Source organism: Agelaius phoeniceus, chromosome 1 (genome assembly GCF_051311805.1).
Source record: "Agelaius phoeniceus isolate bAgePho1 chromosome 1, bAgePho1.hap1, whole genome shotgun sequence".
NCBI lineage: Eukaryota > Metazoa > Chordata > Aves > Passeriformes > Icteridae > Agelaius > Agelaius phoeniceus.
Genome location: NC_135265.1, coordinates 156,080,770 through 156,096,819, shown reverse-complemented (window position 1 = coordinate 156,096,819; position 16,050 = coordinate 156,080,770). Strand labels below are relative to the sequence as shown.

The following is a 16,050-nucleotide window of genomic DNA, read 5'->3' as shown; positions in this document are numbered from 1 at the left end:
CCCCTGTGCCCTGGCCCCTCTGTGGCACCACTGACCCCCCTGTCCTGTCCACCCTATCCCCCACGTCCTGTCCCCCTTTGCCCTGGCCCCACTGTGGCACCACTGATCCCCATGCCCTGTCCCCCACATCCCCCTGTGCCTCAGCCCTACTGTGGCCCCACTGACCCCTGTGCCCTGTCCACCCTGTCCCCCACGTCCTGTCCCCCTGTCCCCTGGCCCTGCTGTGGCACCACTGTCCCCTGTGCCCTGTTCACCTTGTCCCCACGTCCAGTCCCCCTGCTTCTTGGCCCTGCTGTGGCACCATTGACCCCCATGCCCTGTCCCCCACATCCCCCTGTCCCCCAGCCCTGCTGTGGCACTGCTGACCCCTGTGCCCTGTCCACCCTGTCCCCCTGTGCCCCGGCCCCACTGTGGCACCATTGACCCCCATGCCCTGTCCACCCTGTCCCCCTGTCCACCCTGTCCCCCTGTCCCCCGGCCCTGCTGTGGCACCGCTGACCCCTGTGCCCTGTCCAGTCTGTCCCCCTGTCCCCCGGCCCTGCTGTGGCACCATTGACCCCCATGCCCTGTCCACCCTGTCCCCCTGTCCACCCTGTCCCCCAGCCCTGCTGTGGCACCACTGTCACCTGTGCCCTGTCCACCCTGTCCCCACATCCTGTCCCCCTGTCCCCCGGCCCTGCTGTGGCACCACTGACCCCTGTGCCCTGTCCAGTCTGTCCCCCTGTCCCCTGGCCCTGCTGTGGCACCGCTGACCCCTGTGCCCTGTCCAGTCTGTCCCCCTGTCCCCCGGCCCTGCTGTGGCACCACTGTCCCCTGTGCCCTGTCCACCCTGTCCCCCTGTCCCCCGGCCCTGCTGTGGCACCACTGTCCCCTGTGCCCTGTCCACCCTGTCCCCCTGTCCCCCGGCCCTGCTGTGGCACCACTGTCCCCTGTGCCCTGTCCACGCTGTCCCCCACATCCCCCTGTGCCCTGTCCCTGCATTGGCACCACTGACCCCTGTGCCTGGCACAGCTCTACTCCTCCTGGCACAGCCTGAGCCGGGTGTGGACGGAGCGGAACGGGCGCCTCGAGGAGCAGCTCCAGGCCACCCTCAGCTACCAGGACACCATGCAGGTGGGGATGGGCAGATGCCCCGTGGAGGGGGCAGTGCCACCCTCCTGTCCCCGCTCAGGGGCGTGGGGGGCCGTGGGGCCAGCACGGGCCCCCCAAGCCCGCGTGTTGCCTGTCCCCAGCGGCTGCTGGAGTGGCTGGAGGCGGCCGAGCTGCGCATCGCCGAGGAGTTCCTGGTGGGCGGCGACCTGGACATGGTGCAGCAGCAGCTGGCGGAGCTCAAGGTGCTGAGATGTTCCGTGCTGGGCCGTGCTGGGTTGTGCCATGCCAAACTGTGCTGTGCCATGCCAAACTGTGCTGTGCCATGCTGGGCAGTGCCATACTGTGCTGTGCCATGCCAAAATGTGCTGTGCCATGCTGGGCCGTGCTGGGCTGTGCCAAACTGTGCTGTGCCATGCCAAACTGTGCTGTGCCATGCTGGGCAGTGCTGGGCTGTGCCATGCCAAACTGCTGTGCCATGCCTGGCTGTGCTGTGCTGTGCCAAACCATGCTGTGCCATGCTGGGCCGTGCTGTGCTGTGCCATGCCATGCTGTGCCACCCTGGGCTGTGCTGTGCCACACCAAACTGTGCTGTGCCGCACCAGGCTGTGCTAGGCCATGCCTGGCCATGCTGTGCCATGCCAAACCGTGCTGTGCCATGCCATGTCATACCATGCTGTGCCACACCAAACCATGCTGTGCCATGCTGGGCTGTGCCATGCCATGCCAAACCGTGCTGTGCCACGCTGGGCCGTGCTGTGCTGCACCAAACCATGCTGTGCCGTGCCGAGCCCTGCTGTGCCATGCTGAGCCCTGCTCTGCCATGCCAAACTGTGCTGTGCCATGCCAAACCATGCTGTGCCACATTGGGCCATGCTGTGCCATGCCAAACCGTGTTGTGCCACGCCAAACCATGCTGTGCCGCACCAAACCATCCTGTACCATGCCAAACTGTGCTGTGCCATGCCAAATCATGCTGTGCTGTGCCACACCATGCTGTGCCACACCATGCCCACATCCCTGGGGCTGGCAGGGGCAGGGAGGGCAGCGGATGCTCCAGGCAGAGGTGGCATGGATTGGGATGGCACGTTGGACAGTGCCCCTGCCCCTGTGCGCTGGGTGGCCAAGTCCTGCCTGGGGTGGCCAGGCCCTGTCCCCCACGAGCCCCTGAGGTGGCTGGGCACCCCCAGAGGAGCAGCTCAGGGCCCAGGTGCCTGTGCTGCGCCGTGCGGTGCCATGGGGTCGGGCACTGTCACCAACCGGTGCCACCTGCCAGGAGTTCAAGCGGGAGCTGTACCAGTGCAAGGTGGACGTGGAGAGCCTGCGGCACCAGGGGGGCACGGGGCAGGGGGACCCCCCGGCCACGCTCTGCGACTTCCGCCAGCGCTGGGACCACCTGGAGGAGGAGATCGTCAGCAGACAGGTGGGCAGGGGGCACGGGGGGCACGGGGCAGGGCTGGCAGGACAGGGGGGTGCCGTGAATGTGCTGGGTGGGCACATCCTGTGGGCGCTGGGGGGCACGGGGCTGGGTCAGCGTGGGGGGCTGCAAGTGGGCGCTGGGTGGGCACTGAGTGGGTGTCCAGGGCCGTGTGGGCGCTGTTTGGGCACTGAGTGGGTGTCCAGGGCCGTGTGGGCACTGGGTGTTGCTGGGTGGGTTCTCAGAGCCAGGTGGGCACTGGGTGGATGCTGGGTGCTGGGTGGGCACTGGTTGGACACTGGATGAGTGCGAGGGCTGTTTGGGCACTGGGTGGATGCCAGGGCTGTATGGGTACTGGCTGAGTGCCCAGGGCCAGGTGGGCATGGGGTGAGTGCCCAGGGCTGTGTGGGCACTGGGTGGGCACTGGGTGGGTGCTGGATGCTCTGTGGGCACCCAGGGCTGGGTGGGCACTGTCTGAGTGCCGGCTGCTCTGTGGGCACTGTGTGTGTGCCAGGTGGTCTGTGGGCACTGGGTGGGCACTGTGTGTGTGCCGGGTGGTCTGTGGGCACTGGGCGGGCACTGTGTGTGCCGGGTGCCCTGGTGCCCTGTGGGCATTGGGCGGGCACTGGGTGGGTACCAGCTGCCCTGTGGGCACTGTGTGTGTGCCGGGTGCTCTGTGGGCACTGGGCGGGCACTGTGTGTGCCGGGTGCCCTGTGGGCATTGGGCGGGCACTGGGTGGGTGCCAGCTGCCCTGTGGGCACTGTGTGTGTGCCGGGTGCCCTGTGGGCACTGGGCGGGCACTGTGTGTGTGCCGGGTGCTCTGTGGGCACTGGGCGGGCACTGTGTGTGTGCCGGGTGCCCTGTGGGCACTGTGTGTGTGCCGGGTGCCCTGTGGGCATTGGGCGGGCACTGTGTGTGTGCCGGGTGCCCTGTGGGCACTGTGTGTGTGCCGGGTGCTCTGTGGGCACTGGGCGGGCACTGTGTGTGTGCTGGCTGCTCTGTGGGCACTGTGTGTGTGCCGGGTGCTCTGTGGGCATTGGGTGGGCACTGTGTGTGTGCCGGGTGCTCTGTGGGCACTGGGCGGGCACTGTGTGTGTGCCGGGTGCCCTGTGGGCATTGGGCGGGCACTGGGTGGGTGCCAGCTGCCCTGTGGGCACTGTGTGTGTGCCGGGTGCTCTGTGGGCACTGTGTGTGTGCCGGGTGCCCTGTGGGCATTGGGCGGGCACTGGGTGGGTACCAGCTGCCCTGTGGGCACTGTGTGTGTGCCGGGTGCTCTGTGGGCACTGTGTGTGTGCTGGCTGCTCTGTGGGCACTGTGTGTGTGCCGGGTGCTCTGTGGGCACTGGGCGGGCACTGTGCATGTGCCAGGTGCCCTGTGGGCACCCAGGGCCTAACCCTAACCCTAACCCTGCCCTTCCCTCCCCCCGGCACCGCGGTTCCCCCCGCAGCACCAGCTGGAGGCGGCGCTGCTGGGGCTGGGGCAGTTCCAGACCCAGCTGGCCGAGCTGCTGCAGTGGCTGAGCCGCACCGGGGAGCAGCTGCGCGGCCCCGCGCCCCTGCGGCCCGACCTGCAGAGCTGCGAGATCGAGCTGGCCAAGCACAAGGTGAGGGTGTGCCGGGGCTGGGGGACACCCGTGGCCACAGCCATCGTCACACTGCCGGCTCCTGTGGGGGTCCTGGGGCTCCTGGATGTGGTGGCACCCCGGGCTGGGTGTCCTGGTCATGGTGACGCCCCAGGGTGGGTGTACTGGCTTTAATGGCACCCCCAGGCTGGGGGTCCTGGCCGTGGTGGCACCCAGGGTGGGTGTCCTGGTCAGGGTGGGTGTCCTAGCCATGGTGGCACCCTCAGGGTGGGTGTCCTGGTCATGGTGGCACCCCAGGCTGGGTGTCCTGGCCAGGCTGGGGGACCTGGTTTTGGTGGCACCCCAGGATGGGTTTCCTGGTCATGGTGGCACCCTCAGGCTGGGTGTCCTGGTCAGGATGGGTGTCCTGGCTTTGGTGGCACCCCGAGCTGGGTGTCCTGGCCATGGTGGCACCCTCAGGGTGAGGGTCCTGGTCATGGTGGGTGTCCTGGCTGTGGTGGCACCCTGGGCTGGGTGTCCTGGCTGTGCTGGCACCCCAGGGTGGGTGTCCTGGTCAGGGCGGGTGTCCTGGCCGTGGTGGCACCCTGGGCTGGGTATCCTGGCCGTGGTGGCACCCTGGGCTGGGTGTTCTGGCTGTGCTGGCACCCCAGGGTGGGTGTCCTGGTCAAGGTGGGTGTCCTGGCCGTGGTGGCACCCTGGGCTGGGTATCCTGGCCGTGGTGGCACCCTGGGCTGGGTGTCCTGGCCGTGGTGGCACCCTGGGCTGGGTGTCCTGGCCCCAGGGCGCTGCCTGGCCCCCCCTCGGGTGCAGCAGCAGCAGCAGCAGGGCCGGGCAGGCTGCAGCATGGGACGCATCCCCTCCCTCGGTGACAGCACGGGAGGAATGAGCTGTCCCAGTGCCGGCCCCGTGCCACAGCCCCGTGCCCGGGCATGCTCCTGACGTGCCTGACGCGGGTGAGGCTGCGAGGGCCAGGCTGTCCCTGCTCCAGGGGGGCCGTGCAAGGGGTGCCCCTATCCCCTCTGCCCCGTCCCCTCTGCCCCGTCCCTCTGCCCCTGTGCCCTCTGCCCCATCCCCTCTGCCCCTATCCCCTCTGCCCCCGTCCCCTCTGCCCCCGTCCCCTCTGCCCCATCCCCTCTGCCCCCGTCCCCTCTGCCCCATCCCCTCTGCCCCCGTCCCCTCTGCCCCCGTCCCCTCTGCCCCCGTCCCCTCTGCCCCGTCCCCTCTGCCCCGTCCCTCTGCCCCTGTCCCCTCTGCCCCGTCCCCTCTGCCCCCGTCCCCTCTGCCCCCGTCCCCTCTGCCCCGTCCCCTCTGCCCCTGTCCCCTCTGCCCCCATCCACTCTGCCCCTATCCCCTCTGCTCCATCCCCTCTGCCCCTGTCCCGTCTGCCCCCGTCCCCACTGCCCCTGTCCCCACTGCCCCATCCCCACTGCCCCATCCCCTCTGCCCCATCCCCTCTGCCCCTGTCCTCTCTGCCCCTGTCCCCACTGCCCCATCCCCTCTGCCCCATCCCCTCTGCCCCATCCCCTCTGCCCCTGTCCCCTCTGCCCCATCCCCTCTGCCCCTGTCCTCTCTGCCCCTGTCCCCTCTGCCCCTGTCCCCTCTGCCCCCGTCCCCACTGCCCCATCCCCTCTGCCCCATGGCCTCTGCCCCGTCCCCACTGCCCCCACTGCCCCATCCCCACTGCCCCATCCCCTCTGCCCCATCCCCTCTGCCCCTGTCCTCTCTGCCCCTGTCCCCTCTGCCCCTGTCCCCTCTGCCCCATCCCCTCTGCCCCTGTCCTCTCTGCCCCTGTCCCCTCTGCCCCCGTCCCCTCTGCCCCCATCCCCTCTGCCCCTGTCCCCTCTGCCCTTGTCCCCACTGCCCCATCCCCACTGCCCCATCCCCTCTGCCCGTCCCCTCTTCCCCTATCCCCTCTGCCCCTGTCCCCACTGCCCCATCCCCTCTGCCCCGTCCCCTCTTCCCCTATCCCCTCTGCCCCTGTCCCCACTGCCCCTGTCCCCTCTGCCCCATCCCCTCTGCTCAGTCCCCTCTGCCCCTGTCCCCTCTGCCCCATCCCCTCCTCCCCTATCCCCTCTGCCCCTGTCCCCACTGCCCCTGTCCCCTCTGCCCCATCCCCTCTGCTCAGTCCCCTCTGCCCCTGTCCCCACTGCCCCTGTCCCCACGGCCCCTGTCCCCTCTGGCCCCGTCCCCTCTGCCCCCATCCCCACTGCCCCCGTCCCGTCTGCCCCTGTCCCCACTGCCACAAATCGGCAAATCCTTTGCCTCGGCCCTGCCCCGCACCCTGGCACCAGCCTGGAGGCACCCATGGGTGCCATCCCTGCCCAGTGTGGCACTGTCAGTCCCCAGGGCTGTGGTGGCAGAGGAGCTGGGGACAGCAGAGCTGTCTCGGGGCGAGGGGCTTTAGGAATGGGGGTGTGGGTGTCCCTGCCAGGTTTAGGGGCTTTAGGAGTGGGGGTGTCCCTGTCCCTGCCAGGTTTAGGGGCCTTAGGAATGCAGGGTGTGGGTGTCCCTGCCAGGTTTAGGAGCTTTAGGGGCTTTAGGAATGGGGGTGTCCCTGCCCCAGCCGTGACCCCGCCGCCCCCTGCCCAGGTGCTGCGCACCGATGTGATGTCCCACGCCCGCACGGTGCAGTCGGTGACCGAGGCCGGGCAGGGGCTGCTGCTCTCCACCCTGGGCGAGAGCGTGGAGGGGCTGCAGCGCAGCCTGCAGCAGCTGGAGCAGCACTGGGAGCTGGTGCGCAGCGAGACCGAGAGCCGGCAGCTGGAGCTGGAGAACAACCTCAGCCAGGTATGGCCGCGGCCCCGCGTTGGGCGCCAAAATATTGGGATTAAATACCGATATGGCTGGATGGAACGTGCCTGGGCTCGTCTGGCCCTTGCTGCTTGACCAAGGGTGGCAGCTGTGGTGGTTTCACCTTAGAGACACCTTTGGCTAAGCTGGATGCTGCAGCTGGCGCTTGGGACAAGTCCAGGCAGGCAGGAGCTCAGGTTTACCTCTGGCAGAAAGGCTTGGTGAAGGAAATGGTGGCAGGAAAAAGGAGTCGGGTTCTGCTGGAGGGTTTCGATCCAGAGCTTTATTCCTGGCCCTCAGGCCTCTGAATCCAGCAACAGCTCCATCAGAACTCCCTGAGCCTGTGGTTGCTGTTCCTTTTAACCCCGGGGAGAGGGGCAGGGAAGGGGTAGGGATCCCACCAACCTGGTAAGGGGGGGAAAATCTCAGGGGACAAAGGACACCTGGATGGCCCAATGCCCCCAGGGCTGAGAGGCATCTTTTGAACTCTGCCAATCACACACAATGCCCTTTCTGGACTGCCAGGATTGACGGGCAGCACTCAGCAGGGGCAAGGGAGGGGAAGGGAGAGGTGATTGGCACACCTGGGGAAGGAGCCGGGATGACTGAGACAGGCTATGGCATCACACTGCAACCGGCCGGCGCTGAGCCCGCCTCGCCCCCAGGTGCAGGACATCACGCTGGAGATCACCGAGCTGCTGCAGTGGCTGGAGCAGGTGGAGCTGCAGCTCTTCTGCTCCAAGCCGGCCTGGGGCCACCCGGATGCCACCAAAGAGAAGCTGAACGCGCACCTGGTGAGAGCCAGCGCCAGCCCGGTTCTGCTGCAGGACCGGCCCCTGCGGTCTCTTGGTCTCTCGGGGAGATATGTGAGCCAGGTCCACCCTTCTCCACTCTGCTGGGCCAGGATCCTTCTCTGCTGCCTCCTCCCCCAGCCAGGCAGAGCCTGATACCCCTCCCTCAGCTGCTCCAGCTCAGAGCAGGAGCCATCCTTGTCCTTGTCCCTTTCTCTGAACCTGTTCCTGTCCCCATCCATATCCCTGTCTTCATCCCCTCTTCCTGTTCACTGTGGCTGTCTACCTTGAACTCATCCTCTGTTCCCATCCCTGTCCCCTGTCTGCTTTACCTGACCCCTCTACATCCCCATCCCCATTCCCAGCTCCTTTCCCATCCCTGTTTCCAGCCCTATTCCCATTCCCATCCCCGCTCCCATCCCTGTTCCCATCCCCATCCCTGTACCCATCACCCTGCCTGCCCCATTCTCATCCCCATCTCTGTTTCTGTTCCCATCCCCATCCTCATTCCCATCCCTGTTCCCATTCCCATCCCCATCCCCATCCTTGTTCCCAGCCCCATTCCCATCCCTGTTCCCATTCCCATCCCTGTTCCCATTCCCATCCCTGTTCCCATTCCCATCACTGTTCCCATCCCCATCCCTGTACATGTCACCCTGCCTTCCCATCCATATCCCCATTTCTGTCCCCCTTCTCATCCCCAGCCATGTTCCCATCCCCATCCTCGTTCCCATCCCTGTACCCATCACCCTGCCTGCCCCATCCACATCCCTGTTCCCGTTCCCATTCCTGGTCCTATCCCCATTCCCGTCCCCAGCCCCATCCCTGTTCCCATCCCCATCCCTGTTCCCATCCCCATCCCTGTTTCCATCCCTGTCCCCATCCCCATCCCTGTCTCCATCCCCATTCCTATCCCTGTTCCCAGGCTCGCTCCCAGCCCAGTTCCCATCCCCCATCCCTGTCCCCATCTGCTTTACCTGACCCTTCTACATCCCCATCCTTGTTCCCATCCCCATCCCTGTCCCCTTCACATCCCCATTCCCAGCCCCATCCCTGTTCCCATTGCCATTCCTATCCCCATCCCTGTCCCCCTTCATATCCCCATACCCATTCCCAGCCCCATCCCTGTTCCCATCCTTGTTCCCATCCCCATCCCTGTCCCCCTTTGCATCCCCATACCCATTCCCAGCCCCATCCCTGTTACCATCCCTGCTCCCATTGCCATTCCTATCCCCATCCCTGTCCCCTGTCTGCTTTACCTGATCCCTCTACATTCCCATCCCCATCCCTGTCCCTATCCCCATCCCCGTGCCCATCCCTGTACCCATCCCTATCCCTGTACCCGTCACCCTGCCTGCCCCATCCCCGTTCCGCTCTGTGTCCCCTCCTCCCCCTGCCCGCTGTCCCTCTGCTGATGCCACTCCCGCCCTGTCCCGCTGTCCCTGTGCTGATGCCACTCCCGCCCTGTCCCGCTGTCCCTCTGCTGATGCCGCTGTCCCGCCGCTGTCCCGGTGCTGACGCCGCTGTCCCGGCAGGAGCTGTGCCGGGAGCTGGAGGCGCGGGCCGGTTCCTACCGGGGGCTGCGGGAGCGGCTGCAGCGGCTGCTGGACTCGTGCCGCGCGGGCCGGCCCTGCAGCACCGAGCACAGCCTGCGCCTGCTGGAGCAGAAGTGGGAGAGCGTCCAGGCCGAGGCCCAGGAGAGGAAGGTGTGCGGGGGGCTCTGGGGGGCTCTGACCCGCGGGGGGCTCCCCCTGACCGGACTGGGCCAGGAGCAGGGCAGCCCGTGCCCACCTGTGCCCACCTGTGCCCACCGGTGCCTACCGTGCCCACAGGAGCGCCTGGCCGAGGGGCTGACGGTCAGCACCGAGTTCCACGGCTCGGCGCAGGAGCTGCTGCGCTGGGTGGCTCATGCCGAGGAGCTGCTGGGGTCCCCCGCGCCCCCCAGCTTCGTCCTGGACACCGTCACCGCGCAGATCCAGGAGCACAAGGCAAGAACAACACCCTTGGGGCCGGTTGGTGGGGCTGGGGTCTGCCCCAGGGGTGCCTGGAGCGAGTGGCTCGTGTGTCCTTGTGGCACCACGATCCAGGAGCACAAGGCAAGAGCAACACCCTTGGGGCCCATTTGTGGGGCTGGGGTCTGCCCCAGGGGTGCCCGGGGCGAGTGGCACGTGTGTCCCCGTGGCACCACGATCCAGGAGCACAAGGCAAGAGCAGTGCCCTTGGGGCTGGTTTGTGGGGCTGGGGTCTGCCCCAGGGGTGCCCGGGGCGAGTGGCACGTGTGTCGCCATGGCACCATGATCCAGGAGCACAAGGCAAGAGCAGTGCCCTTGGGGCTGGTTTGTGGGGCTGGGGTCTGCCCCAGGGGTGCCCGGGGCGAGTGGCACGTGTGTCCCCGTGGCACCACGATCCAGGAGCACAAGGCAAGAGTGGCGCCCTTGGGGCTGGTTTGTGGGGCTGGGGTCTGCCCCAGGGGTGCCCGGGGCAAGTGGCTCATGTGTCCCTGTGGCACCACGATCCAGGAGCACAAGGCAAGAGCAGTGCCCTTGGGGCTGGTTTGTGGGGCTGGGGTCTGCCCCAGGGGTGCCCGGGGCGAGTGGCACGTGTGTCCCCATGGCACCACGATCCAGGAGCACAAAGCAAGAGTGGTGCCCTGGTTTGTGGGGCTGGGGTCTGCCCCAGGGGTGCCTGGAGCGAGTGGCTCGTGTGTCCCTCTCACAAAGGACACAAAATGAATGATGCTCACACTCTGAAATGTCTGAGGCAAGAAAGGACGCGTGTGTTTCCCCGACCTGGATATTTACAGAATTCCAAAAGCGAACATGGATTGGAGGATGGAATTGCCACACTGGTCAAACCAACAGCCTGTCAATTCTCCCCTCCTTCCAGAAAGGAATGCAAAACAATAATTATTTACATGAAAAGCATGTGAGAAACTCCATTACAAAAATGTAAAGATCAAAAGGCTTAGAAGAACCTTAGAAGAACAGGGTGCCATGTCCCCACTGCAGGAGAACGAGCGAGCTCTGTTGGAATTTACCAACATTGCAGACAGGACCTGCCTTGGCTGGTCTGGCCCTTGGTGCTGAACCTAATAGGGGCAACTGTGGTGTTTCACCCCACAGACACCTTTGGCTGCCTGGGTGTGTGGTGTTTTCACCCCACAGACACTTTTGGCTGCCTGGGTGTGTGGTGTTTCACCCCAGGGACACTTTTGGCTTTCTGGATGTGTGGTGTTTCACCCCACAGACACTTTGGGCTGCCTGGGTGTGTGGTGTTTTCACCCCACAGACACTTTGGGCTGCCTGGGTGTGTGGTGTTTCACCCCACAGACACTTTTGGGTGTGTGGTGTTTCACCCCACAGACACTTTTGGCTGGCTGGGTATGTGGTGTTTCACCCCACAGACACTTTTGGCTGCCTGGGTGCTGCAGTTGGCACGTGGGGACAAGTCCAGGCCTGCAGGAGCTCTGGTGCTGCTGGGATGGAGCTTCCCCCCATAACAGGGGCTGCCCCTCAGGTTTCCCTCTGTGGAGAAGCTTTCAGGCCATGGTGAAGGAAAGGAGTCGGTTCTGATGGAGGGTTTGGATCCAGAGCTTTATTCTGGCCCTCAGGCCTCTGAATCCAGCACCAGCTCCAACAGAACTCCCTGAGCCTGTGGTTGCTGCTCCTTTGAACCCCAGGGAGAGGGGCAGGGAAGGGGCAGGGAGCCACCAAGCAGGGACAGGAGGGGAGGGACAAAGGGACAAAGGACACCTGGATGGCCCAATGCCCCCCAGGGACAGAGGGCATCCTTTGAATCTGCCAATCCCTTCTGGAATTCTGGGACTGACAGACAGTGCTGGGAGGGGCAAGGAGAGCCCTGACACACACCTGGCAGGGAATTATCAGGGGAGGGACCCAGGTTCAGGGGTAAACCCTGAAATGACACCGCAATGCTCTGTGCCCCGTCCCAGCCCATCCCTGGTGCTGCTCCACGTCCCCTCCTGGCACGGGCTGTGTCCGGGGGGCTCCTCACCCACCCAGGACCCTCCACCCTGAGCTGCCCCCTCCCCGCAGGCCCTGGTGAAGGAGGCGAACGCCCATGGGGAGAAGCTGGGCGGCCTGGAGGCCGTGGCCGCGCGCCTGAAGGATTTCAGTCGGAAGCAGGACGGGGCCGTCATCCAGAACCTGGTGCTGGCAGCCCGGGAGAGGCTGGGCAAGGTCCTGCAGCGGGCAGCAGAGAGGGGAGCCGTGCTGGAGGAGGCCCGAAAACGCAGCAAGCAGGTACCAGGACAGGGCCTGGGCTGGGGAGGGGGCTCTGCCCCTTGGCTGGCTTTGGACATGCACCTGGAGGGACAGGACAGGGGGAATGGCTTCCCACTGCCAGAGGGGATGGATGGGATGTGGGGAAGAAATTCTGCCCTGTGAGGGGGGCGTTTCCTGGAGAAGCTGTGTCTGCCCCATCCTCAGACGTGTCCAAGGCCAGGTTGGATGGGGCTTGGAGCAGCCTGGGCTGTTGGAAAGTGCCCCTGCCCATGGCAGGGGCTGGAACTGGATGGGCTTTGAGGTCCTTCTAACCAAAACCATCCCGGGAATGTTGATTCCATGTCATGGGTCCTGCTGGGAGCTGGGCCAGGAAGGGGCCCCACAGCTCTGGTGCTGTCACTGTGCTGTCCTGGCCCAGGAAGGGACCCCACAGCTCTGGTGCTGTCACTGTGCTGTCCTGGCCCAGGAAGGGACCCTGTGGCTTTGGTGCTGTCCCTGTGCTGTCCTGGCCCAGGAAGGGACCCCGTGGCTTTGGTGCTGTCACTGTGCTGTCCTGGCCCATGAATTTCTTCCCATGATCTTGGGAGGAAATCCTTCCCTGTGAGGGGGGGTTTCCTGGAGAATCTGTGTCTGCCCCATCCTCAGACGTGTCCAAGGCCAGGTTGGATGGGGCTTGGAGCAGCCTGGGCTGTTGGAAAGTGCCCTGGCCATAGTAGTAGGGTGGAACTGGATGGGTTTGAGTTCCCTCCAACCTAAACCATCCCGGGAATGTTGATTCCATGTCATGGGTCCTGTTGGGAGCTGGGCCAGGAAGGGACCCCGTGGCTCTGGTGCTGTCACTGTCCTGGCCCATGGTTTGCCCCATGGTGGTGGCCGGGCTGTGTCACTCCCTTGTGTGGCTCCATCTCTCCTGTTTGGGTGGCCCCAGATCCGCTTTGCCCCTGGGTCCCCACCTGAGCCCTCTCAGCCCCTTCAGCCCCCTGAGCCCCCCTGAGCCCTCTCAGCCCCCTGAGCCCAGTGAGCCCCCTCAGCCCCCTCAGCCCCTGAGCCCCCTGCAGCCCCCTGAGCCCCCTCAGCCCCTGAGCCCCCTGAGCCCCCCTGAGCCCCCTCAGCCCCCTCAGCCCCCCTGAGCCCCCTGAGCCCCCTCAGCCCCCTCAGCCCCCTATAACCCCCTGAGCCCCCTGAGCCTCCTCATTTCCCTGAGCCCGCTGCAGCCCCCTCAGCCCCCTGAGCCTCCTCATTTCCCTGAGCCCCCTGCAGCCCCCTCGGCTCCCTCAGCCCCTGAGCCCCCTCAGCCCCCTCAGCCCCTCAGCCCTGCCCTGCCCTGCAGTTCAGCGAGTCCCGGCGGCTGCTGCTGGACTGGATGGACGAGGTGGAGCAGAGCCTGGAAGTGCCTCAGGACGCTGCCACCAGCCAGGAGGAGATCAAGTGCCAGCTGGCTGAGCACAAGGTGGGGCTGCCCCTCGTGCTCCTCGGCCCGGGGGGTGCAGAGCTGGGCTTTTGGGGGGATCTCCAGATCCCAGGGGGGGTTGGACAACACCCAGGACCTCGGGTTTTGGTTGTTGATTGCTGCCCCGGGATGTGCAGGATGTCTCTGCTTCGGCCCGTGTGGCTGAAGAGCGAGTCTGGAATCTTCACTTTTTGGTCTTGAGGTTGTTTATTAATTCTGATCTATAAAATTTTCTTTCTGCCCAGCCGAGTTCTGCTCAGCAGGGCAGCCACAGGCACTGTGACCGCCCCCGGGGCGGTGTTGTCCTTTTATACTACAAATTCTGTATAGCATATTTACACTTAATTCCCAATACCCATCACCTGTGTTAGACAGTGCACTTCTACTCTAAATATAACATATTTACACTTAATTCCCAACACCTATCACCCATGTTAGACAGTGCACTTCTACCCTAAACCAATCCCAAAGTGCCAGCATCACTGCAGAAAATGGAGAACAAGAAGAAGAAGGAGAAAGGCTGGACACGCCCAAGTTCCTCCATCTTGTCCCCATAACCCCCACACCAAAAATCCTAAAACCGACCTTTTTACCCTGTGATAATTTTATTATTATGCTATTTAAACTCCTGTGACTTTCAGGTCCCCATACAAAGCTGGCAGCTTGCTCCAGGGGTCACAATCAAATCCCCAGGTGCTCTGGGCTGTGTGCCAGGGTCTCTGAGCCCCCCAGCGGGGTCCTGGCAACTCTGGACACCCAGAGGGATGCACTCAGTTCTGACACCAGGGCCATCCTGTATTGCTGGGAGACCTTGGGGGAGTGCTGGGCCCAGGGATGTTGGGCATTGGGGCATCCCGACTGCCCCACAGCCCTTGGGGCAGCAGGGAGTGTCCTTCTCCAGCCGGGGGATGCAGCACCCAGAGGGAACACCCAGCACCAGGGGGTTTGGACAACACCCCAGGGCCATCCTGTATTGCTGGGAGACCTTGGGGGAGTGCTGGGCCCAGGGATGTTGGGCATTGGGGCATCCCGACTGCCCCACAGCCCTTGGGGCAGCAGGGAGTCTCTCTCTCCAGCCGGGGCACCCAGCGCCCAGCTGTGGGGTCCCCTGCAGGCGTTCCAGAAGGTGCTGCGGGCCAAGCGCCCGGTGTACGAGGCGACGCTGCGGAGCGGGCGGGCGCTGCGGGAGGGGGCGCGGCTGCCCCAGGACCTGCAGCCGCTGGAGGAGCTGCTGGGGGAGCTGAAGGAGCGCTGGGATGCGCTGTGCAGCCGCGCTGCCGAGAGGTGGGAGCGGCGCCGCAGGGACGGGATGGGGCGGGGATGGGCTGGGGGTGAGGGGTGGGTGCGGTGGGATGGGGATGGGATGGGATGGGGATGGGATGGGGATGGGATGGGGATGGGATGGGATAGGGAAGGGGTTGGGATGGGGACGGGATGGGGATGGGATGGGATGGGGATGGGATGGGGACGGGATGGGGATGGGATGGGGACGGGATGGGATAGGGAAGGGGTTGGGATGGGGATGGGATGGAGATGGGACAGGGAAGGGGTTGGGATGGGGATGGGATAGGGAAGGGGTTGGGATGGGGATGGGATGGGGATGGGATAGGGAAGGGGTTGGGATGGGGATGGGATAGGGAAGGGTTTGGGATGGGGATGGGATGGGACAGTAAAGGGGTTGGGATGGGGATGGGACAGGGAAAGGGTTGGGATGGGATGGGATGGGATGGGATAGGGAAGGGTTTGGGATGGGGATGGGACAGGGAAGGGGTTGGGATGCAGGTTGGATGGGAATAGGGATGGAAATAGTGCCCACAGCACTTCTGTGAGGATTTGGGGTGCAGGGGAACCCTGTGAGGGTTTGGGGTGCAGGACAACCCTTTGCCCACTGCTGTGAGGGTTTGGGGTGCACGGGAACCCTGTGCCCACTGCTGTGAGAGTTTGGGGTGCAAGGGAACCCTGTGCCCACTGCTGAGAGGGTTTGGGGTGCAGGGGAACCCTGTGCCCACTGCTGTGAGAGTTTGGGGTGCAGGGGAATCCTGTGCCCACTGGTGTGAGGGGTTGGGATGCACAAGAACCCTGTGCTCACTGCTGAGAGGGTTTGGGGTGTAGGGGAACCCTGTGAGGGTTTGGGGTGCAGGAGAACCCTTTGCTCAGTGCTGTGAGGGTTTGGGGTGCAGGACAACCCTTTGCCCACTTCTGTGAGGGTTTGGGGTGCACGGGAACCCTGTGCCCACTGCTGAGAGGGTTTGGGGTGCAGGGGAACCCTGTGCCCACTGCTGTGAGGGTTTGGGGTGCAGGGGAACCCTTTGCCCACTGCTGTGAAGGTTTGGGGTGCAGGAGAACCCTGTGAGGGTTTGGGGTGCACAGGAACCCTGTGCCCACTGCGAGGGACCGTTGGTTTCTTTGATGTGGCCTTTCTGTCATTGTTCATTGAGCAGCTGTTTGAGGGAACTCAGTTTCTTCTCCTCCAGGGGCCATTGATTCACCCAGACAGGACTGTTGGTTTTCCATGGCAGCTTCAGGGTGACCAGTGCCATCACGGCCCCTTTCAAAAATCCCCTTCCAGCTGTGGCACGATCTGTTCTCTGCCCGCTCTGGGGGTCCCAGGCAGGCACTGGAACTGCCCTTCCTCCCTGAGCATCCTCCTCTGGGACCCCATTGCCAGCATTGCTGGGCTCTGCCC

At 64.9% G+C, this 16,050-nt stretch overlaps 1 protein-coding gene across 1 annotated transcript in view; it reads left to right on the top strand.

Moving 5' to 3' along the window:
- The window catches only part of PLEC (plectin), a 101,687-nt gene that overhangs the window by 70,079 nt on the left and 15,558 nt on the right, over positions 1–16,050 (top strand). The window contains exons 49-59 of the mRNA XM_077176007.1: positions 1,012–1,113; positions 1,233–1,334; positions 2,366–2,512; positions 3,955–4,110; positions 6,679–6,876; positions 7,545–7,673; positions 9,206–9,376; positions 9,503–9,658; positions 11,726–11,932; positions 13,245–13,364; positions 14,479–14,648. Coding sequence (XP_077032122.1) covers positions 1,012–1,113; positions 1,233–1,334; positions 2,366–2,512; positions 3,955–4,110; positions 6,679–6,876; positions 7,545–7,673; positions 9,206–9,376; positions 9,503–9,658; positions 11,726–11,932; positions 13,245–13,364; positions 14,479–14,648 — 1,658 coding nt within the window. The remainder of the gene's footprint in view (positions 1–1,011; positions 1,114–1,232; positions 1,335–2,365; positions 2,513–3,954; positions 4,111–6,678; positions 6,877–7,544; positions 7,674–9,205; positions 9,377–9,502; positions 9,659–11,725; positions 11,933–13,244; positions 13,365–14,478; positions 14,649–16,050) is intronic.